Below are 26,165 nucleotides of genomic sequence, written 5' to 3'. Positions count from 1 at the left end.
AAATAAAAGATTTTCGGAGTACTGTTCATTAAGACTTTTTGGTTTGTTTTAACGAATACTACATACCCCTAAAATTTGGTACCACCTTTTGGGAACACCCTGTATAATAGAAGATGTTATTTATTATTTAAATGTTTCTTAAGCATTAATAAATGATAAGTAAAAGTTGTTTGGCAGCTCCAAGAAATTAATTAATTTTCAGGCGAGCGCAGCAAATTCCGTCTCTCGATTTAAACGCCTTTGCACACATAACTACTCTTATCCGCGTTTTCATCGCTTTGTTCGCACGCTCGGAGAGTGCCGGCTAATTCCTTTGCCATTCGAGCGGATTAATCGCCATTTGATACGCCGATCGAATTACTCGAATGGTTCGAAAGAAATGAGTCGATCGACGAATAGCATGGCAGCGTTACGTAACGATTAAATTTGTGAAAAGCTAAAATTTGCTTTCCCCTATCAACAAACAATATAATGATTTACAAGCATATACATATCAACGCATACTTATAAATATTTAACTTTTTTGCTTTATTTTGCAATCTGCTAGACGACAAAATATTTGAAATAAATCAACTATCTTGTTCATTATATATTGTTATGCCTGAATTGTGTCGTCGCCCGCTATACGCCGGAGTTCGCCGTCCTTGAAGGAAGAAAAGCGCATTGCCTGGCGACTAGTTTTGGTTGTTTCAACAGATTTGGAGAGAAGCCGTCAAAGCGTTCGGACGTGCTTCTTCCACGGAGATACATTTACGTTATTTCTGGTTTACTGTTTCATTTGTGCGTTTGCATTAATAAACATCTAATTGTCTGTTACTTTCGAGTATTTATTTCGGCGGCTCGGGAGTGCGCGCTCGCGACGCGAGCGAATTCCGCGAGGCGATCGCGCGGACGCACGAGACGAACGGACGGACATAACAATATTATCCTATTGATAAAGAAAAATTATAAAATAAGATATATATAAATTAATTTTAGTTTTTTATATATATGTCTATATAATACTGATATTTTTACAAAGCTTATAATAATTTTATATTTATTAATTACATGCGTTTATCTCTTATTCAAATTTTATGAGCGCAGAGTTTTATGTGGAATTTTAAAATATTCTCTGAACACACATATTATGATAATGCTATTATATTATTTATCATGAATCATCGAGCATTTGCGTAAACATGATTTGTAAATTCATTCTGTATATTCCGATTGAGAAAAAAATTATTCACTGAATAACTTCATAACGTAGAATTATTTATTCGGTCCGCTCAATTATTTAATTGCATTCGGTAATCCACTGAATCTGATTCAGTTAAGCGCACGTAAATATAATGCACGTGCCTTTGGCAAATCATGTTTAGTCATTTTATAGATCTTTTCCTAATGCATTGCCGCATTAATTACGAATTGCTTGTGTAATTAATGCTAGTATTAAAGCATCAGTATCTCATTTCTAATATTGAGCTTCATATATATTGAGATTCATATTTCGATATTTATAACTAGGTATATTATTGAATTCAATAAATATATTATTGAATTTAATAAGTAGCCTCTTTCTTAGAGCAAAAATCGTTTTTCAACTGCATGACGATGTATTGTATCGTCGGTGTCCACGGATTTCTAGACAATCCTATTTGTATGGAACTATTCCCTTAACTGGATTATCGTGGCAGCAAAGAGATTACGAAGCAAACTTATTGTTAAGCAACGTCTACATATACACAACGCGACAACTCGTCTTATTTTTCTTCTAGAAAGTTTCTCGAGATTTATGCAATTGGCGCTATAAATATACGTGGAATTCATGTGATTGTTGATTCCCGTCGTGACGATCTGTATTTACGTTTGCACGCAGCATGTTTCCAAAGTATACACCTTCTGACGTAATTTAAATCTGAATACGTGGCACGCTCACTACAGAATTATCTTCACTAGATCAAAATTCGCGAAAATACATGCACGTATGATCTGATTAACATATTAATGCATTTCAAATGCATATAAATGGAATTATGCTATTTCAACACCATTCGCGTTAATTGAAGTTTCATATCAGTATTATCATAGCTTAACATCTGCACAGAAATATTTAAAGATTATGCTGTCTCCTCAAGAAATATAGTAAATTACATTAATTAACAAATGCTTGGAATTGCGAATAAAATTCATTCCTATAATAATATCAATTATAATTGCCATTTGTTGCGAAATTGCAGCTTCTTTCTTCTCTTACGCAAGCTAGTTCTCGTAAATGCGTAATTTTAGAACAGTAATTGTCGACGTTTGTACTAATGGTCTAACTCCTATCTCTTTTGCTCACTTTCTACGCTGCTCGATTCTGTAGCAGAGGGTGACACCGAAGATCAAACGGAGCAAAAGTTTTCCTAACGAGAGCGAGACGACAGATCACGCAGCCGAGCTTGAAGACTTGCTTTCTTCGAGATCAGGTATATTTTCTTTACTCTATGAACTTTGTAACGTGTAAAACATGTAAGGATGTGAATCAAAAATTCGAATCAGCTGCAACGAGATTGGTGCGTTTAATTGTAATATCTTTCGTTATTTACTTAATGATGGGAGAATTTTTAGAAAGATTAATTAAACATTCTAAAATATCTTACACAGTAAAATTTGAGTTAATTTAACACATTTCACATGTCCTGCATAGTACATTCAAATTTTTTTGTTGATTTAATACAATTGATATATATTTTGTATATGTTACATGATGTAGACATTGTAGATGTTAGAAAGTACGATGTTCATAAACATTGTGTAAAAATTTTAACACACAAATATGACATTTTGACACAAATTGACAATTTAGAAACAAATAGTGAAAGTATATTTTTTCAGTAAAATTAATTTATAATATATAATTAACATGCTTTATATTTAATATCCTATCTCGCTCGTTAATTGGCCTCGTTTGTTTTTATTATCGTGGATACTATCACGAACTCAATTCACTAACTTTATTTTACGTTATAATTTTATTCAAAGAATATTAATTTAGTGCCATAAAACGGTTACTATACCTTATAACTTCGCTCATATAATTTTTATCGATCGCGCGTACCAAGAGCGAGTCGTATAAATCACGCTTCATTCAATAACGAGTACATTCCGAGTGTATTCCAGTCGTTTCATATATTCCTATTGTTCCGAAACGGGGATATGTCGCGCCTTGTTTCGCGAAACATACTATCGTGATTTCTATACGAGCCTCCCCTTTCTTCTTCTGACAGGAGCGAAATCTCCTTTTGCACTATGCACGAAGATATGTATATATCTCGTAACGTGGCAATTTGCCATTATCATTCAAGTCTGATGTACGAAAACCATCAATTTTGATCTCGCGATTAGACTAGATTTCCTTTATAGATAACGTACAAAAGCGCACTACGCTTTAACACATCGCGGAATAACATGCGATATCCTTCTATGCGAACTGCTTAAATAGTAAAAATAATTTTGCTCAATACGGTTTTTATCGACGTGATTTCTCGATAATAAAAATTGAAAAATTTATTGAGCTTAAAACGATTAATCGAGAGATTCTATCTCCACGTTCCTTTAAATTATCTCAGGCACCTCGATAAAAATGGAGCATTATCGAAGATCTACACGGAAAAAACGGATATGTTAAAGTATCTAAAAATATTCAGCTAGGTATAATACAAATCTCAAAATAAATTTTGTTGGACTATCAGAATGGTTATATAGAACGTTCAAACTGATTGCTAGAATATTAAAATTTTTTGCAGCATTACTCATCATGCTTGAGTTTCCTGCACAAACATTTTGATGGTTTAATGAAAAATATTTTCAGATGTAATATTAATTAAATTTTAGATAGTTCAGCAAAATTTTTTCATATATTGATACAATTGTATTCACGAACATTTCCTGCCGTACGCAGGACTGACCGAAACCTCGACGAACAAACCGGAGATCGACGAGGACGAGGAGGAGGACCACTGGAAAGACGCTTCTCCGGTAACGCCGATCTGCAGTCCAGTACGACGACCTGCCAAACTCTATCATCGTGACAAAAGGTCCCCGACCAGATATATCGACGTCGATAATGACGTCGAGATTATTCACGAATTCTATCCTACCACGTCCAAAACAATGCGCGAGGAGACGAGCATCGTGTCGTATGGCGGCACGATAATTGTGGAAACGACGAGGATACCCAGACACATCAAGGACGTGCCGATGAGGATGGAAAAGGTGGCTCCAAAGGTGAAATTAAAGAAGCAATCATCCTTGGAGCTGGATCGCGTGCCTCCCGTTCAGGAAGAGCCGTCTTCCAGTGCGGATGACACATCCAGGGTTACCATGACAATGAGATCGGTGCGAGAAATGGATCAAGAACGTAGGAAAAGCCTGAAACGTCATAGCAGCGCAGAATCCGAAGGGCGAACGTCCACGTCGAGGGAGACATTGGAGAAGTCGGACACATCGTCGGAAAAAGGCGCCAAGAAGAAGGTCTTCACGGAAAAGGGAGATGGTAAGAAGCGATCGAAGAAGTCGGGAAAAAAATCCGTCAAGACTGAACGGAAGATGGAGGAAGATTCGTCGAGACGGAAACACAAAGGCGAAGATTTCGCGAAGAAAGACGAGGAGACTTATCGACGATCGAGGGAGGAGAGGAAGAGCTTGAAGGAACAGGAATGCATCGAGAGGGTGACGGAATTCCTGACGAGGCATAGCATTCCATCTTATTCTGATGTAAGCGTCGGCCTCGAAACTGCAGAGCTCTCCGTTCCCGAAGTCGTAGACGAGCAACGAGTTAAACGTCCATCAGCTATTAGCAAAGAAGGGGAAATCGTGAGCCTCTCAACGACAATCGAAACGTCCATCGTATCTACTAAGAGGAAAGAGAGCCTGAAAAATGTATCTGAGATAGTGGAAGAAACGAAAGATTCTCTGAAAGACTCAAAACTCGAAAAGGACATCAAGAGACTTTCGGAGGACAAGAAACAACGGCCAACTCTGGAACGAGCAGCCGTTTCAGAGATTCGGCAACCCGAACCGGTGATTCAGCAACCCACAAAACGACCGAGCTCGTTGAGAAAAAGCAAAGATTCCTTCTCCAGAGAGTCCTCAAGAGAATCATTGTTGGAAGAGAAAAAGGGTGTCAGAATTCAAGAGGACGTACAGGAGATCTTCTTTGATGATACGAGCGACCAGGTGAGTGGATTGAATTTTTTTAAAAATTCCACATATTTTTTTTTGTTTGTATTAAGGCCGGGTTCATTATATCTCCGATTGATCAGTTGAGTGTCGATCATGTCAACCATGATTGGTCAATTCTGCTTAATCCTCTAAAGACAGTATTGTCATTAAAAAACAATTTTTTCACTGCTTTTGCTAAAAACTGGCTTATAAGTGAAGAAATAGTAAAACCGGTTCCTAATTTCGATGTGTAACTGTCATGTACCAGATGACCGACTTGCTGCCGGAGGTCCAGCTGGTAACTGCTAGGATCATCACGGCGGAAGAAGCGTCTGCGCTTCGCTTTGAGGAGGCAATCACCAGAATCGAGATCCATTCGCCACCAGAAGTGCATCTCGTTCCAGAGACAATTAAAATGAAACTAACGCGGGCGCCATCACCGGAAATCGTCGACGCCTTGTCGTTGCAATTGCCCGCCTTAGCAAAATCGACATCGGAAAGCACTTTGGCGGAAGGCAGGCCCAGCTCCGACGAGGATCGCAAGGTTTCTGTGAGAAATCTGAGGCCGGAGATTCTTTGGGATCTATCGAAAGTCTCCGATAACGGCGAAAAGATCGAGCAGATGAGTGAGGATGGTAGAGACGTCAAGGAAAGGCGACTCAGCAGAATCGGAAGCGAGGGTTCGAAAAGATTAGCCAAGGATCAGAAGCAGGAACAATTTCCCTTCAAAATCGGCAGTCTCGCACAGCCAGACAGGCCGGAACTGTTGATCCTGCACGAAGGTCTGACGGAAAAAACAGGAAGCGTCGGAGATGTGACGAGAAAGGAAAGCAAGGAAGATGATGGCATTTCAAGGTAAAGAATTTCTATGTAACGATCTCGCAAAGATCTGATCGGTCTGTTATATTTTACAAAAATAATTAAATTTTATACACACTAAAAAAAATTACTAAATAATAATACATATTTCTTTAAAAAGTACTAAGTAAACATTTATTTATTTTATTGAGTAAATAAATATTTAGTCAACAAAGAAGTGATAATTAAATCAAATTAATAGTTTCTGTATCGAATAAATATATGTTTATATTTAATAAATATTTACTTAGAACTATTCAAACAAATATTTATTAAAATTTAGAATTTTCTTCAGTATATTTATACGTATATTAATTTTGTTATAAAGGATCACAGGGAATATCACTCTGATATTTCTCTTAACCAGCAGAAACGTTTAATTTACTGATTATAAAGTTATCAATATATATACAATATATTATATATAAAATTTTTAATTTATGTAGAGATATAAAAAATCTTTTTTAATGATGAACGATTTTATAGCAGCGTGAAAAATTAGTTGACATAGTGCATTGACATTGATGTAATCCTACATTGAAAAAAATAATTTGCATATACGCGAAAACAAAATCTTTCATCTTATAAGATATTTGATTACATCAAGAAAGAGGATTTTGACCATCATTCGTTTCGTGAGCGAATGATCGATCGATTCCACTACGCAGCGCGTGGAAAGAGGCAAACAAGTTTGTTTGCGGTATCACAAATACGGTCTGTCGATCGAATAATAAGTTCGAGTGACGTCGTCGCCCGGGGCTTCGAATGTCGATTTGCAAACAATATTATTTACTCCAGTAGTTTGTCGCTCCAGATTAGGGTTGGATTACACGCATGGCCATAGAAACCCCGAAGTGCTCGTACAATTTGCTGAAAATCTAGGTCACCGGCTAATACGTCGGAATTCTTTGTGTCCCGAAAAAAAATTCAAGCCACGCTGAAAAATTCATCGTGATTACGTCCCACCGCGTACGCGATTTTAACTGTCTCTGTGCGCGAAATACCCGCCAGAAAAATTCTGCACCATGTTCAGGTCGGACAAATGAGAAATTGCTATTCCTTTTTCATACATAATTTTTGCTAGGCATATTACGTTTTAATATTATTAACACATTTCGTGTTGCGCGAGTCACCGGTGATGCACGTTGAACTTTCCGTTCGGATATTTAATGTTTTGACTATAAAATGACACGTAGTTATAAAATAATTTTTTATATCACACGTGGATACATAATTATGACATGTGATGCAACATTGGTATATTAGACCTTTTTCTTTATAATAATAATCTTTATAACTTTTTTAATCATTATAAAATATATATTATTTAATAAATATAACAAACGCAAACAAAAATGCCGTGGGCCATTGGTGATCTACACAGCATTTTTATTTGCTTTCATTATTTATTAAATATATATTTTGTATCTAATGGTAAAAATATAATTTTTAAAAAATTCAAAAATTATTGTAAAGAAGAGGGTCTAATGTACTGATATTGCGATATAGTGACCAAGTCACTTAAAAATGGTCCGATATTGCATGTGCTATATTGAGTAACGTAAATAAGAAGATATAAGGTTTTATGAGTTATCGCCGGTCTTGATCGTTAAATGCCAACATTTCGTAAACATTGTAGTTCACTTCATCAGGGCAAGAAGTATTAGGTTGCTTTTCGTTCTGATGAAATAAACTGCAATGGTCACGAAACGTTAGCGTTTAACAATGTATCAAAATACGGAGATAATCCACAAACCTTCTAGTTCCTTCGAAGAAAATATCCGGAAGCTTCAACAGTAGTAACAGAAACAATTTCGATTATCTAAGCATGAACTTCATATTTATGGAATTTTACAACATCCAAGATACACAATTGAGAAGATAGAAAAAGAAGATCCACTTCTGATTCATAAGTAATTTACATTGTATTTGATTACCAAAGCTCAATACTGAACTTGATAAATCTATAATAGCATGCTATTTTGATTTTTAATCAATTGTTTTTTTAAAGTCTTAATGTAATTTAATATTGTCTCTTGAATGCATTAAATCTTTAGTAAATTTATTTTTAATTGAACATAGATATATAGGTTTTAAGACAGTTTTATATTTAAAATATTAATTGAATTAAAAAAATATATATTAAATAAATCTACATCTCATTATGGTTGTAGGAAATTCTATTTGTCAGTAATTAATTAATTTATATATATATAATATATATATATATTTTCTGTCGATCCTGTTATGTTTAAAAAATGGAAAGAACCATTGTTTTTTTTTTAATTTATCAAAAAGCAAAACGCGACTGAAAGCGTCTTTCTTTAATTCTCTATTCTGCTTTTCTTCCATATTATCCTCCAGAAACTTTTTCGCCGCCATTTACATTTACGATTCAACAAACTTCTCGTAGTACACACATTGTGGGAGTTACATCCACGCAAGAAAGCACTTAACGCGAAGTGCTATTTTTTTTTATGGGTCACTCGTATTCACGTTGGAATTTCATGCGGCACACGCGACGTTACGGTCCAAAGTGCGGTATTTATTTATTTTTTCTTCTCCTGAAATAGAGTTTGGCTGTTTTTGCTGTACTCGCAATCAAACAGATTTATCTATTTTATTTAGTACCTTTTTTCACATAGCTACAATATGTGTGCCCGTAATTGCTCTTTAACGCTCATATTACACCGTTAAATTCATAATATCAAATTATATCCAATTTGAGTTATTTTTAATGATTTATTATATTATCTACTTTTATTCTATATGTTATTAATTTAATTAAAAACAATAGAGTTAAATAACTTAATTTAAGAAAATTAAGTTTGTTAGATTAAATTAATTTTTATTAAATTAATTTACTTTATTAGAGTTTATCATTTATGAGAAAATTAAGTTAATATATTGGTATATTAAATTAGATTCAAATTTAGTTCTTTACTAAATGCGTACATATTAATATGATGTTTACTTTGAAACTAACTAACATATTTTGAAACAAACTAATATATAGAAATGGATTGATTTACATTTTTATTTTATTACACGTAAAAGTTAAAAATAACAATAAATGTTAATTCAAAGATTATAATTGGATTACCATTGTTCCTCTGTTATCTAACAGATTACACTAATATAAGTTAAAAGTTTATAGAATTTTCTAAACGGAACGACAGGTCACGATAATGTTACTTTGACGTTAAAATAAATCATGATTGATCGAAGAGTGACTTTTAATAATCACTTTAGAGCCATTTTGACGTCATTTGGATGATGATTTCATGTTTGTTCTGCTTGTGTAAATTGCATTTATATAATACATGTTCAAGAAATTAATTCCGTTGGAATATCTGCTATCATGTTCGAAAGATAAATGTGCATCATCTTTGAATAATTCATGATCTATCAGAAACAGCGAAGTATAAAAAGATGGATAGAGTCGGTCCTGAGTGGTAGATGAAATCGGACACGTCTGGATGAAAACGTATACCCGGGACGCAAAATAGACCTAGACAGAGGAAAATTCTGAAAGCTTTAACAAAGAATGACAACAATATTAACGAGCGGCAAGGGAGATGAAGGGGTGAACGAAATATCAGTTTGAACAGTAGAAAAGGGCGTAAAGAGACCAGCATGGCGTAACCGGTGAAGTGGAGAGGGATCAGCCGGAATCAGCCCGTGTCGCGGAGATATACAGTGTAGATACGGGAAAGCCAGAGAGACGCAGTCAAAGAGACGAACTAACACCGGGACGCTCGGAAAAAGAGACGAAGACGGAGAGCAACGTGATGTAACGAGTTACGAGAGTAGCGAAAAGAGGTGAATGCAGCGGCATGGAGAGAAGAGCGACGCGTCGCGCGTCGGTTCGAGGCACAGAGACGAGTGGACGCGATGCATCCGGACGGATAATGCAGACTGCGGAGTAGAAAAAGACGGGGAGTTCAAGCCGGCGGGGACAAACACGATGTGGCATCGAGGATAAGGAGAGATAAAAGCGTCGTTATAAAGGAGTGGTGGAGGAACGTGACGGAATCGCAAAGGAGCAAAGACGGAGCACGATAGACGGAGAGAAGAGACGCGCAGAATTGCCGGTGGCTGTCGAGAGATAAGGCCGAAGACGTAAAGACGTCGAAGTAGATGTAGTGATCAGAGGGGAGAAGACGGGAACTTCAGCGGTTAAAAAGAGGACGTGGTACAAAAGAAGCGGGAATGGCTGGTCGTATGGAGGACGGATAAGCGCGATGCGTAAGAAAAATATAGAGAGGCGAATCGAAGCGTGTAATAAGCGCGCACGGGCACCGCAAAATATACAGAAATGAATGAGAGACTCATATGTGCGGTCTCGTGTTCAAGATAAACCAGGCCACCGGTTTTCAAATTGTTTTGCCTTCCAACAACATTTCGCGAATAAACGAAGCGTTATCCTTTTTTCAATTAATTTTTCACGTGAACCGTATTAAAATTTTAATTTCCAGTTTAATTACCAAAGATACGTAATATCAAAAGTTCAAAGTTTCACACTGCGGAAAAAATACACGACAGTTAAACTTTGACCTTAAAACGCTGCTGCTCCACTTTTGACAGAGTATATATGTACGTGATATCGCAAATATTCAGGCAACCGCTGCATAGATATATGAATATGAATTAGGACTACATAAACGTGTTATTTCTCGCGAATTGAAGAACAATTAGCTCTAACTGTATGACATCATTCTCGCTAGTCAATTAGATTGTTCTCTACCATAAGGCGCTTTAATCGCATTTATAGTACTAACCATTGCTCCATGTCTTAATATTTCAAATTCAACGAGCGTTATTTTAACGTCATCAATTGTGTCACTTTGCGCGCACGTGATGACATTTGTAAATCTTGAAGCGACACATAGAGAAGAAACTGTCTAACAGAATCTGGCCACAAACGATTTTGTTAAAATATACGGGAAGAATGGTTTTGCTCAATCAAGTATCTAAAATTATATTATAGCTAAATACAAATTTGAAAATAATTTTGTTGGATCATCTAAATAATTACTCAAGTTGCTCAAACCGATTACTAGAATGTCAAAACTTTTTGCAGCATTGTTCATCATATTTAAGATTCCCACAAAATTATTTCCAGATTTGTATCTCATGAAAAGAACGATTTTGCTAAAGTTAAAAATTTAGTTAGATACAAAAAAAATCTGAAAATGATTTTATTGAACCATCGAAATAATTACGTAAAACACTCAAATCGATTGCTAAAATGTTTTCAAAACCTTTCACAGCCATACTCACGCTTGAATTTTTTATAAAATTATTTTGATGATCTATACAACAAAATTATTTTCATATCTGTATCTATCTAAATTTTTTAGATTTCAACAAAATCATTTTTTTTCATGTACGAGAGAGAAAAGTACATATATTACTTCCTTATACATTATACTAATTTATTTTAACTTATACTGCCTCATTCTATAATTTAAATTAATAACGAATTCGGTTGGATGCACTCAGGACGCACATTACAGTCATTATACCCTAATTTAATCTGAGTATAAAAGTAAAATGCAAATATTTCGAAACATAAAGTACATATTTTACTTAATAGCACAATAAAGTATATTAAGGATTTCGCAGCTTAATTCGCTTCTCTATTTATATTAAACATATTTACGTCAATTTGTGTACGACGAATTTAATGTGCATCATTGCGAACCGAGTGCATCCGACCAAATTTGTTAGATGGAGTGAGACAGTATAAGTTAGAGTAAGATAATATATACATATATACAGGGAGAAAATATATATTTTTCTTTCTCGTAGGATTTTGACAAAATCGTTTATGGTCAGATTATAATATAGGATTTCTGTCAAAGTAATTCAAACTTATTGTTAGTACATACATTTTTTTAACGTCAGACGAGATAAATCCTGCGGAGCAAAGAAACGTCCAATGGAGGGATACAATCACGAGGAAAGACATTAGAGTAAAAGAGAGCATACGCAACACTTGTGCACGTATACATATATACGCACGCAGGATGGGATCACACGCAAGAGAATAAGACTTATCTGTAAAGTAAAAGTTTCCCCGTAGCGCTTCTATTGAATGTACGCTCGTACGTACACGTTTGATATGTGCGGGTGTGTATTGTATACTTATGTACACGGAGCTTCTACAAAGACCGCAATTTATCACTCTAATTTGGCAATGAGATAATCCTAATCCTTATAACATTACCGCTGCCGTTTGAACAGCACCGTGCTGTGCACGTTCATTCCTAGTTACATAATAACTTGCAGTTTGCGTCGAATAATTAACTAGCCCTTAAACAGGAAGCGTTTGATGGAATAATTACGTTTACGTAATGAATCTATAAATAGAAAATGTATCATGTAAATTGATAGAGAGAGCATTACATTATTTGCATCAATAACTGTCCATTTATGTCATTGGAAATTAAATAATTTTTGTGGACATGTCAAAGAGCAATTATTTTTCAATGTTTACGACAATAATTAAAATTGGAAGAAATCGAAAGTAACAAAAGTATTAACTGAAAATAAAATTCAATTTAGCTGGCTGGAAATATTTTTGTCGTTTCATGAAAAGTTACGGCCACGAATCTCGAGAAATTCCGTGCTGTTCGACAATGGAGCGCTCATTTATCGAAAATTGGTTCGGCAGATACGAGCTGTTCGGATTACTCCTCTGACTACATACGCTCACATGCATACACATACACACATGTGCACTTAAATACGTATAACACGAATACATAACGAAGCGCATAATATGTACGCGCGTGCATTTCCAAGCACGTATCGGGCACATTACCTACATTTTGGCACGTGTACACGTATGAATCTCTCATATATATATATATATATATACGCCTTCGCAAATCAGCTCGCGCGAATCCGTATGTGTTCCCGAGTACGCTTACACGTTGATTCCGATTTCGTTCAATCTCCTCAATACGAACTTACAGCTACCTCAGTCGGTGTACATAAGCGATCTCGTAGTCGTATACATTCAACGACACATTCATACACTCTCATTTCCTGCGAGCGCCATTCCCGTGTACGATATAAATATGTACCACCTTGTAAGTTTCCATACACGCAGGTGTACATACATATTCTCACATTCACGTGCTGTACACGTTTACTTCTCTTTCAATACAATTAACTGACACGTAATATAAATGCCGGTCCGTTCTTACTTTAAGATTGTCTTAATTAATGTCTTATGAAGATGCTATTACGGCTTTGTAATTGACTTGTAACATTTTTTAAAGCTGTACATCTTAAGACGGCCTTAAATAACTCGCTAAGAACCGATTAATATGAATATTGATCTAAGAAATATTTTCAGAAAGTTTTCGAGATTTTCTAATTAAAACGGCTGAAATTTATGAAACGTTTTTGGGAATACTAAATTTAAATCAAATTTATTACATTTTCTTGAGTTAAATTGTTTAACTTTATTATTTTATTTAAATTAATTGACATATTAAATAATAAGCAAACAAAGAAACGATTAAAAATAACTCAAATTGGTTATAATTTGCGTTAATTTAACACGCAGTGTTCAGTTTCATGATTTAGTTTCAAATGAATCCAACAGTAAGTAAAAGTAACATAACATTATATTATAATTTCGAACTCGACAATATAAATGTAATAATCACAACAATATTACATAATACAGTTATACTGTTGAATTCAAAATTGTAATATAGATGTTATATTATTTTTAATTGATGTCGACTGGAAATTAGATAGATAAATCAGAGAACTCACTTCCCGTAAACATTTATGTCAAAACTTTGAAGTCCGTCTTATTGCCGTTACGTAAGCTTTCCAGTATTCCAGTTCTACAACTCTTAACGATAGTGTCGGTATCGTTATATTATCGTTACGCAGATAAAAAAGTATATATGGTAAAAAAAAGCTTCATAACGACAATGTAACGATATCGAACTGTCGTTAAAGGGCTGTCTACAATAGGAGTAATATGTAGTAAGTTGTAAGCCGTAAAAAATCGATCAACTATAGTCAAATATGAGGAGAATAATCGACTATGATTGATCAATTTTTTACAATTTATAACTCACTACACGATATCATTCCTGTTGTAGACGGTCCATAAAGTTCATTTTTCATTGGCGTAAGCGTGTTGTAGAATTGTAAACTAAATAAAGTTGTAAGGTCGTAGCGGTAAGAGAATGGATCAATCACGGTCGAATATTCTTCTCAAATTCGACTGTGATTGATCAATTCTTACAACTACAACTACTTACGATGCTTACGCAATTGTAGAATATATTATACTTTAAGCCCATAATTGTAAGTGGTTGCAGTTGTGAGAATTGACTAATCACAGTAGAATATGAGGAAAATATTAGACTGTGATTGGTCAATTCTTACAACTATGTTTACTCAATTATAGAATGGGCTTAAGAGTTATAGATGGATATTGCACACCTTGTACACGAATTACAAACATACGCACACACAAGCGAGCTCCGTGCACGGCGCGCTGAATGAGCGGCAGCTATGCACGCGTACGCACATAGCTACATACGCAGGAATCACTCCCTCACGGGCGCAGAGCGCGCGCACGCAGTATTCTACTCTCGCCGACTCTCGCGAGTAGTCGCCCGCGCCTCACGGTCCTCACGGCCCTCACGGCAGTCGGCGTGCGTCCACGCTCGGCACGTTATCGTCGCGTTTGCGCGCCGTCTCGCATTCGTGTGCGTGCACGTGTACGTATACGTGTGTCGCTTCGCGGCCGGCCGTGTACGTGTGCATGCGCTCCGACGAGTGTTATTTATTAGATCAGAGGAAGCCAGTTTGCAGTGACGTACGGAGTACCGGCTGTCAGAGACACACGACAGTGAACACCTCAGGCTCCCGCAACGTAAGGAAACGAACGAAAAGCCTTTCGTGTGTCCGGAGTTCTTCTTGCGTTGCGTTCTCCAACGAGCTTCCTGACAAGTGCCCATTGTACATTCTTATTTTTTCGCTCATCCTCGAGAGGCACGATTCTCGAGAAGCGTTTACGATCCGTCGGACAGACGGGACCGGAAGCGAGCGACGACGTTCCGTTTGGATAACGGAAGTTGGAGAACGTCGCGTAAGCGTCGCCTCTCATACTTACCATTAGAATCTGCGAGCAGCTAAACAACTGATGCGAATTTCTCTTTCGATATTTCGCGCAATAAAATGCGCAAGGAACAATCAGCTTAATTGGTCTCGGTGTTTTCGCATCGCAATTAATAGATTTATATAAACACGTCGCGAGGGAAATTCCTCTTATATTTAACAAGTTCTGTAGATGAAGTTGTTTTGAAGTTTATTTAAATTAGAGAATTACACGAGTTACGTAAAGATTCTCATTGTCAGATTACTCTCCGTAAACTGTTAGACAAATCTGTACACTGTTAGATTCAATATGAAATTATATATCCAGTTTGAATTATTTTAATCATTTCTTTGGAAACTACTGCTCCTATTCTACTCAATATGCTAATGTAACTAGAATAATGGAATTAAACAATTTCACTCAAGAAAATGGATATATTAAATTTAGTTTATTATTTGCTAAGTGCATACGTTATAACGGTTCACTTTCAAACTAACCGCAGAAATGGATTGACTTACATTTTGACACACATATGACAGTAAAAATGACAACGTTATTTAAGTCAAAGGATTGGGTTACAATTACTCCTTTGATATCTAACGGTACCCAGTTTTTGTATAAATTAGATATCCGCTATTACAAAATTGATTTGGAAGAATGCCACGCAATGAATACGTTAGGAAATTTTAATCAAGCTCCCACAAGTTCCTGCAACGTGAGAAATATCAGAGTTCGCACGAGTTCATATTTCGCATTTTAGATTTCTTGTTTTTATTAAGCATGCGTATCAAACAGATGCACTACAGCGGCAAAGTCTGAAAATACGATTTCATGTTGATAATGGATACGATAGTATTAGTATTATATATTCCAAACGGTTCCGAGGCTCGAGAAAAATCTCGGGATATTTTTGGTCGAGATATCATAACCATTCGAATGGAAGATTTTCTGCTAAAAGCAAACACAGTGATAGGTCTGTCACGTTTTCGCGCGGGATTTATACTGTGTTCGCGTGTGTACATATCGAAAATGTGCGCACGTTCCACATCGAGAATATCGCTCCAACACAGACAAACAATAAGCCCATCTATATTATACAATCCTCTCATTTCAATTGCATGCTACGAGAAATAGGGTCGGTGAGAGATATCATGATGTAAAACTTTTATACTTTTAATTGCATTTTTATTTTACAAAGAGGCAAAGAGGATAAAGAAACGAGAAAATATTTTAATCCTTCACGTTCCGTTCTTCACTTCTCGTATTAATTATGTCAATCTTGCGTTCGTACAACTATTCTCTTGTCGAGCCAATTAACCTTTCGTTTGCAATGTGGGTTCTTTGTCCAACCCAAGTTTTTTTTTACTGTTTTATACTGTTAAATTTATAATGTCAAATTATACCCAATTTGATTTATTTTAATCATTTTTGTAGTCATCACTGCTTTTATTCAACATGTCATTAATTTAACTAAAACGATGGAGTTAAACAGTTTAATTCAAGGAAATATTAAATTTTACTCAAATTTAGTTTATTAAGTGCACATGTATTAATATGGACGTTATTAATAGGAATTTTGAAATTAACTACAGATATGGATTGATTTACATTTTAACCATATGAAAGTAGAAATAACAAAATATTATTTAACTCAAAGGAACCATTGCTCCTTTAATATAGGGTCGACTTTTAAAAAATGTGGAAAAATTCAAGAGTTACTTTTCAACATCTCTATTACGTTACCAAATAGTTTTTTTCATTTAAATGTTAAAACCTTTATTTAATAAAAATTGAAATTTGAGCAAAAATGAAGAAATTTGAAAATAAAATTTCACTTGTGCCAAAAAAGATCCAAATTGCGGACGAAAGGTTAAGAAAGAGGATCGTATTATTTACGTTTTGTCATAAATCGTCGCAAACGTATTCATTTTTAGTTCAATCCATATTTTCATGAATAGTAGAATGTAAAAGTGTCTTTGTCGCTCGCGAAGAATATAAATGGCTGAATTATTTTAATTTTATTTTCGTATTGAAGAGAGATAATTCCACCGATAAGAGCAATCGCTTTTGATTTATATCGAGTGTCGAGTATTCGACAGTACCAAATGATCTCGGCAATCGGCCAGTCTTTTTATATCGCTGACTACGTAACAAGCGGATTGCTGCAATTAAGAAAGCCATTGCACGCAATTACGTCTGATCAGATAACAATGCCAAAGATTCATTTACTGTCAGCGACGGTTTTGTGCGACGGCCTTTTGCTGCATCATTAAAACTCTAGACACGAAGCCATCGACTGACCGTGAGTTTTCCTTCCGCTCTGTGACCTCTGGTTTTCCTGGTTTTCTCAAGTGAGTTCCAAGTTCGACGCGAGTCCAAGGGATCCATTCGCGTTGCGAAGGACCTCGCAGTTCCTCGCGAAGTTGCCGACAGTGCGATTCCGGCGCAAGATTTGTTTTCTCGAAGAGAAGAACAAAAGGAGCCATTATCACGACAAGAAGATAAGGAGGACGCGAGGGAGGCGCATGGTTATGAGCAGACGACCCCTTCGCGGGAGAAACACTCGCCGTTGTTGGAGGAAGCGATTTGTAAGCACGAGGAGGATCTGATCTGCAAGGAACACTCGCTCGAGTATCAAAGTCAGACACTCGAGAGCCAATCGGATCATTTGTTTCACGAGATATTCACCTCCTCGTTAGAGGATCTGCCTGAGGAAGTACCCGAGAGTTGGACCCGCGAAGTTTACGAGGAAAGTCTTGTCGAGATCAAGCACAGCTTCAAAGAAACACAGTATTCGCCCAAGGAGAAGCGCGATGTACAAACGCAGACTGTGCAGGAGTCCAAGAGTACGCAGTGCAGCCCTGAACAGAGTGTGACAAGTCCGTGCGAGGAGCCGCCCAGGATCAGTCCCTTCCACATCGGCCAGAGGTATTTCCAAAGTCCCAGACGGGAAGTACAAACACAGACTCAGGGCGAGAATAAGAGCGTTCAGTGCTCGTTGGACGATCTGGGTGATCTCACGAGAGGCAACGCTGCGGATCAGACGCAAGAGTCGAAGAGTATTCAGTGCGTCCCGGAGGACATCTCCACGAGATTATCCGTTAGGTCGAGATCCTCTTCCCGAGAAGACATTCTACGTAGCTCGCGGCGTGAGGTCGAGGTACAGACCTACCAAGAGTCGAAGGCGATTCAATGCAGCGACGACGAGCTGCTCGAGGCTGACCAAGCGAGCGCCGATCGTCCAGAGCACGCGCATCAGAGTAGATCAGCCAGCTCGATCTCCAGGAAGACCGAGAGCTCGCCCTCGTCGAGCTCGAGTTCGCCACGCAAGTTTCCGACTGTCGTCTTCGTGGAGGGCAAAGGGGATATGACCGTCACACACAGGGAGCACGATGGCGACGTCACCTGGTCGAAGCACTGGGGTCCCGAGAGACTGGTGGAGATATACAGAGAGCCGAAGACCAGCCTAGGACTCAGCATCGTTGGTGGAAAGGTACGATGTAGTTTATGTTTAAAGGCGCGATTTGGCAGTATATATAGGGTAATAACAAGATTTTTTTTGGCTACAAAGTTTTGGGTACATCAAATCATTAGAAACGTATAAAATACGAACCCTGAAATGTCATCGATTATATATGTTTGTTTTTTTAAAATACTACTCAGATAGCTGTCAGTTTGCTATCTGATTATGAGTAATATTTGATAAGCAAAACTTTGTCACACAAACTTTTTTGTATATATTGTTATTACTTTAAAAAATGTCAAAAAACATAAATATAATTTTAGAAAATGGATATTAAGTAGCTTTTTTAATATTTTTTTGTTAATATTTTTTAATTATGGCGTCACATTAATTTTTTTGTTATAACGTTACTTATAATTGTTCTATTATGGAGATTGATCTAATTAAATCTAATTTACGACATGAGCGAATATCGCACGTGGTCGCGAGGTTTATTTTTACAAATTTCCAAGATTCGATCAATGCAAAGACAGACAATCTTGAATTATAAGTATATCCTTTATATAATATCTTCTAACTATGACGTTGCATTTCTCTTGCTACATTACTTATAATTGCTCTATCATGGGGATTGATCTATTTAAATCTAATTTACAACATGAGCGAAGATCACATGTGGTTGCGAGATTTATTTTTATACAAATTCCCGAGATTCAATCGATGCAAAGAACGATAATCCTGAATTATTATATACGTTCTCTCGCGCGCAGTTATCCAGCCACAATTTTTCGTATTCCTTTTATTAGCGCGCAACGAATATAGCTGCGAGCAGACAAGTATTGGCTCCGTCGATATCGCCCTTGATGTTTTATAGCTCGCCTTTAAAATCGGGAATGCAACGACGGAGCTATTGAAACATTCGAACAGAGTTGAAGTCGAAGTAGGTCGGGCCAGATGGCCGTCGGTAAACGAACGTCTTGATGGATCTATCTCTCGCCGGATGATCCATCTGTAATTCAATAATTCGGACCAATAATTAATGTTGGATTTTAACAAGTAATAAACTGCCACGTGCACGCGCTCATGGCGGGCTTCAAACATGAGTTTAATAGATTCGACCCTGCGATCTCACGAATAAATTCCTCATGTGCAACGCGGGTTAAATGCTTTTTATTGATCGCCACCGAGCGATGCGAATCGGGACTGCCAGTTTGACGAATAGAATTTAATCAATTAAATCTTTATCGATGCACACTGAGTCATATCTGTGATACGAGTTGCGTGTGCATAGGTTGAAGTGCATTAGCGCGCAGCCGAATAGTTTTTCGATGTTAAACCGGCAAGAAGGTATAATAGGATCATCGGCTTTGATTTTAACAAACTCGTGGTTGCCTTAAAAGCTCTTCAAAATTAGGTTTTACACAAATTATTGTATTATCGGACTGCGCATTTGGGTATAACATGACTCTGTATCCAATTAAACTGTATAATTATTTACTACCTCCATGCAGAGAAATAATTGATTTTGGACACGAGGATTGGGTGCGAAGATTATAATCCTCCGATAAATAATGTAGTGATTGCGCAAAATAGAATTTGCCACTAATTAAATGAAGGAATACGTTTGTTTCTCTACTTGCGAGTGAGGGAGGAAGGAAAAACGCCATTGATTATTCAATATACACGCTGAATTGTAATGTTAAATAATTGCTTTAATTTGATTAGCCTATGACGATGGTAACAAACCAATAAAAGATTAATGAGAATAAATGATCGCGAGGAGATTGGAGCGGGGAGTTCAGAAATCACGGGGGTCTGTCTCAAATTCCCATTGTCTGTGACGTGGTCTCGGAGTTAACGTAGTTAGAGATAGTTGTAGAGGACGCTAATTAAATCTAACTGTGATTAAACAGTGAATTGTCAGCGGCTGAATCGACTAATCATGGTTCTGTTGTTTCTGCCGGTTAGTGAGTCTTAAACGAGTAGGTATTGAACGACGATTGATTCTTGTTTCAGGTCGATCTACGTAACGGCGGACCCAGCAAGACGCAGAACATTTCTGGGATATTCATAAAGAATGTTCTGCCGAATAGTCCCGCCGGCAGAACCGGCGGTCTCAAGGTAATATAGTTTTCTTGAAACGATCCTCTTTACCATCGACCGCGGAAATTGTATTCTCCACCACAGTTCCTGCGTCTCCAGGTTGCAAAACATAAAAACTTTAATAAAGCTGGAAGAAAAGAACTACACGGTTTTTGCTTGAATAAAGATTTTATCACGGCAAAAGTTTACATTTGTACAAACGCAAACATGTTTTAATTTAAACGTGTAGTCCCTCTTTGCTCTATAATTTTTGTTCATAAAAATAAATTTGTAAACTTTAATTTTGCGATCTTAATGCTATCACTGCATTCACCGTGTTTCTTTCGTTCTCAACTCGCGAGCGGTTTGATTTAAACAGCATTCATGAACGTGTGAAAATTTAATAGTCTACAATTGCCGCGACCTATCTCGACTATGTCTGGACTTAATTCACTCTTACGCGCGTGCTTTCAGATTGGAGACAGAATAATTAAAGTGGACGGCGTCGACCTGCGGCACAGTACGCACGAGCGTGCGGTGGAAGTTATACAAGCTGCCGGAAATCCTGTCAGCCTTGTCGTCCAGTCCTTGGTGAATTTGGTAAGCTCTTGATCACGATTCGGAATATCGATGTTTCCACTTTGCCCGTTTTCTCGAGCTTGAGTTTGTCAGCTGGCTTTAATGCTGTTACAAAAGTTTCTTGAACGCTGCTTCTCTTATCGCTCGAAGAGGTCTTTTATTTTCCATCGATGTCTTCCACTTTTTCGTTTGAGAATTATGCGAAATACATTATAATGACGAGATGTGAATCTGACGATCTGGGAGAATACTAACTTTTTTTTATTAACTTTCTTTTCATCTTTACAAAAAGAGAAATTAATAATGGCCAGTGAATATAAATATTTTTTTAAAAAAAGCGCTGTTTGCCAGCAGGTCTGTTATATTCTATTGGAAGTAAGCCTTATTCCTGCTCATGAAAAAGACTCCACATTCCTGAGGGAAATAAATTCACGACGTGCAGCTAAACCCTTTACAGCCACTGAAATTTACGACATTGCTCCAGTAATTCGCATAACGTTTATGTTACACGTCGTTTTATAGTCTGCAACTTTTCACGATGTACTTTTTCTTTTACGTTAAATAATCTTTACAGGAGAGTAATTTAAAATACGACCTGCCAAGTAGAATTAATATTTTCAGTCAAAGCTTATTAAGACGTAATATTAATTAATAGACGATGGAGATAATTTGTCGAATTATCTTTAATATGTTCGGCAATCAAATCGTTTGAGAATATCTGTAATGTTATTAATGTCCTCTTACTATTAATTATTTCAGCTATACAAATTTAAATAAATCTAATTAAATAAGAAAAATTCCATTTTTCGATCAAAACAGATCTTATATCCAAGGAACACAATCCAAGAGAAGAACCAAATCAACAGAAAGTCAAAATGACTTTATTTTAATGTCGAAATAATGATTTATTCTTACAAAAATTAACTGTTTATCGACATTAAGAATCAAAATAAAGTCATCTTGATTTTTTGTTGACTTTTATATATTCCTTGGAGAGTATTTAAATATTTCTGCATGAACTTATATACATATCTGATTCTAAGAATCGCGCGCCGAAGTTTTTTTTCTTGAAACACAATCATGAACAGAACCAGAAATATCAAATTTAAATAAACTTTCATAATCCCATTTCTATCTTCCTGTCTCTAACGGTTCGTACTTCTGACATTTCACAATGTAATCTAAGGATTATTCCGCTTGTGCATTTAATGACAATTTACGGGCAAACGGAAAGCCAGATTTCTCTACGACCTTCGGCAAGGTTGCCATTATAAATCCGCGCACCGCTGAGCTGACTCGATTTGCAAAGCACGAAAGTTTCACCTCGCAATTAACCCGTACCCGACGATCGATTCCACTAACCGGACGTTACCGCCGTCATCAGACTACGCAAGGCGAAATTGAACTCCGTAATGTCGTCGAATGGCAGCGACCCTAGGCGAAGCGCCTAGGGTCGCTGCCATTCGACGACATTAAGAGGAACATTTAACGTCGCCTGCCTCCAAAGCGTCACTGATAGACACATTACACGAAATTGGATACAGGAAACACGCTCGATACGGGATATTGTGTCGCAGTACTTGCAAAATGTGGGGATATACAGCGATAAGCAGTGATATGCAGCGATACACGAATAGAAACCTCGCGGAGCAGAGTGCAAATAATTCCACCACTCGGCGACTTTTATTATCCTACCGCGCCATCGCAAATCTTATCTGGCGATTGCGAATTTTTACAACTTCAAACATGAGATGCGCCGGTTCGAGCTCTCGCCTTTCTTGCATTGGTATCTTAAGATCGCGAATATGCATGTTCGAGGTGATGTTACACAGTACTAATATAAATTTAACATTGACGTCTTTGACTGTTAACGCACTTCTCCAATCGCACGTGTTAATGTTTACATGACTTGGGCCCTGTTTTTCATTTGCTGATTAACTTGTGGTTAGGCTTAACCTGATAATAATGTAAAAATTGTATTTTTCTATTTATGGTTAATTATTGAACTGATGATTTTGTAGTGAATAATTTTTAAAGTTACTACACTATACCGAAAAAAAAAAATTTACTAAATCTTAATACATATTTCTTTGAATAATGCTACATTTACTTACAGGAAATAAATATTTACTCAATAAAAAAAGTAATAGTTGAATCAAATTAATGGTTTTTGAATGAAATGAATACATGTTTACGTTTAATAAATATATTTACTTAAAATTATTCAAACAAATATTTATTAAAATGTTGTATTTTTTTCAGTGTACAAAATAATTAATTCAGTGATTAATTATAGCTAGAAAATCACAATTTTTACATTATCATGTTAAGTTAGAATGGTAACCACCAGTTAACTAGATAAAGAAGAACCGAACTTTAGTCATTACAGTAACGGTGCAGTACCTCGAATCAGCTCGTAATATCGATGATAAAAATTTATATAACAATCTGTCACGACTATGACATGGCCTTCGCGCCCAACGCGATCCGAGCTCTAGGACGGCTAAAAATTAACACCGAGCATCGACATGCATTGACGTTATTCAATAGCGAACTACCGGGGCCTAATATAACTTCCTTCATGCGATCGTGATCATCGACAACCATCGTGTTATTTTTGGCTTCACCGAAGAGCACGGACTATTTTTTGATGCCTTGAAATTAGCCTGAAACGAACGCTGGGGAAAGACAAATTCGCTACCTGGTTTGTACATTGTTAAGTGCTGTTTCAACGTAAGTGTCAAGTCCCATGATAACACCTGTTTGCTGCAGCCACTGCAGAGTTGGCGAAATGCACAGTCCGCGATTGGCAGTCTCTGAAAACGACATCGACTTTCCCCGAAATTTCAATCGGCCGTGTGCTCAATTCTGTCAGAACCGCCGATGCGGAGAGAATGGCGATATCGAGATACATACGCGATCGTGAATGAATTGGAGGATGGAGAGAGAAAACGAGAGGAAGAGAAGGAGCGTTGAAGGCGCTAAAGAATGGAGAGAGGACAAGGGAAAGCAAGAGAGATAAGTGGAGGAAGAAAAAGAGAACATGAGAAGCATTATTGACGAACAGCTTTTGTACGCGTATGATACACCCGGTCGATCTTTCCAATAAATTTCTATGATGAGAGGAAGCGAAGAGAAGCAGGGAGAGAGAGAGAGAGAGAGAGAGAAGCACAACAATGGAGATATGTAAAGTCAGGACAAACATAGGAGACGAGGGATGAGAAACTGGTATTATAAGGACGCATTTAGATAATATCCGTGATCCAATGACTACATCAAAAGACGCAAGTTCCATTAATTATTACAATTAAGCTTGTATATAAATTTATATATGTATATTATTGATGGCACTCTATTTAAGGATGTATTACACGTATTTTTAAACGAAATACAAAAATTGATGAAATGAAAACATTACAGATTTTCCTATATTGTATTTGAAAATGTAAAAAGTTTGGCAGTGATTTAAAACTTGAATAAAAAATTATTTCAATAAGAAGTAGACATATAGTATTTTTAAAAAGTAATTTACATTTAACCTATATATAAAACTGTATTGTGAAATATAAACATTGACCTTATTTCATATGCATATAATATTCATTTTCATACGGAAAGTATAAATTTCAAATTCATTTTTTGTAGAAAGTATATACATCTGATATATCCTTAAATTTCTACTCTGTTTTCCTTCGAAATTAAAAACGGAATTTTAGGAACTATTGTCATTTAAAAAAAATCACATATAAAACAATAATATTAGACGACAGGTTTTTGTGATTCTAATTGAATCACCCATTTTTCTCAACTGAAGTACTTTTTCTTTTTACGCGGAAAGGAGAATAGACATAAGTGACCATCTGTTCTTTATCGATGAACTTTCTAAAGTGATACGCACAGTGCAATAAGTTGAAATGAAATAAACGTATATTTATTTCATATCAATTTAGAGAGAAGGGTTGCATTCGTCTGATGGTCAGTGAAAATCGGGGTGAGTTGATGCGGTTCGCCGGAAAAAGTGGTTCACCTCGTTGCAACCGAGCGCGCCCATCATCGACACCATGGACCATCGACGAGCCCACTTCCCCCTCTCCCCCTTTATGAACACGGTCGGTGCCATCCCCTGTTCGCCGACCTCTCTCGCCCTCACTCGCGGGAACTTCAGTTTCGTGCACGAAACCGCTTGGTCGGAGGCGGTTTACCTGATGTCACTCGGTTCAGTCGACACGAGGCGTCGCGATGCACCGATTCTTTGGACGTAAATGCGTGACTTTTATCGTACGTTATCAACGGAAACGCACAGACGGCACAGATCAAGGCATTTCCCATCCGAATTCAACGCTCCACAATCATGGATTCATGAACACTCGCGCCAGTTTCTTAACTCTCGTCAGCGCATCGCCTCGTGAGATCGCGCGATGCACCGATGCAGTTGATGCATCGCGTTCACGAGAACTGTGTGTACACACACAATCGTAAATCGCATCGTAAATCAGGCTTACTTTGACTTACGATGTAGATTACGAGCATACTCCCGGAAGGCTCTATTGGGAAGTTCTATTGGAAGAACGAAATTGATTGTTCCAAATCAAAAGAAGTTGCGGGAGCGAATAAACGAGTGTCGTATTCCGTCACTCTGATTGATCGAAAGTGAAAAAAAAATAGGAATTTAATAATCTGCGTTGGCGAGAGTCAAGGCTAACCGATTTTGTTTGACCGATTGGTTCACGTGTGTTACTATATATATTCGACTTTAATTATTCTTGTGTGTTCATAAGAGAGTTCTTCATTGACATACATTCATCTCGTACAACAAAGAGGACGTTAATCAACAAAATGAGTTGTACGAAT

At 36.9% G+C, this 26,165-nt stretch overlaps 1 protein-coding gene across 1 annotated transcript in view; it reads left to right on the top strand.

Annotated features, from left to right (window-relative positions):
- The window catches only part of LOC108728341 (uncharacterized), a 119,501-nt gene that overhangs the window by 81,651 nt on the left and 11,685 nt on the right, over window positions 1-26,165 (top strand). Inside the window, exons 18-23 of the mRNA XM_018456843.1 lie at window positions 2,354-2,453; window positions 3,929-5,205; window positions 5,459-6,045; window positions 17,543-18,683; window positions 20,670-20,774; window positions 21,210-21,335. Coding sequence (XP_018312345.1) covers window positions 2,354-2,453; window positions 3,929-5,205; window positions 5,459-6,045; window positions 17,543-18,683; window positions 20,670-20,774; window positions 21,210-21,335 — 3,336 coding nt within the window. The remainder of the gene's footprint in view (window positions 1-2,353; window positions 2,454-3,928; window positions 5,206-5,458; window positions 6,046-17,542; window positions 18,684-20,669; window positions 20,775-21,209; window positions 21,336-26,165) is intronic.

Source organism: Mycetomoellerius zeteki, unplaced genomic scaffold (assembly GCF_001594055.1).
Source record: "Mycetomoellerius zeteki isolate Tzet28-1 unplaced genomic scaffold, Tzet1.0 scaffold61, whole genome shotgun sequence".
NCBI classification, from domain to species: Eukaryota; Metazoa; Arthropoda; class Insecta; order Hymenoptera; family Formicidae; genus Mycetomoellerius; species Mycetomoellerius zeteki.
The sequence above is the reverse complement of the archived record's forward strand: the minus strand, read 5'-3'. Positions and strand labels throughout refer to the sequence as shown.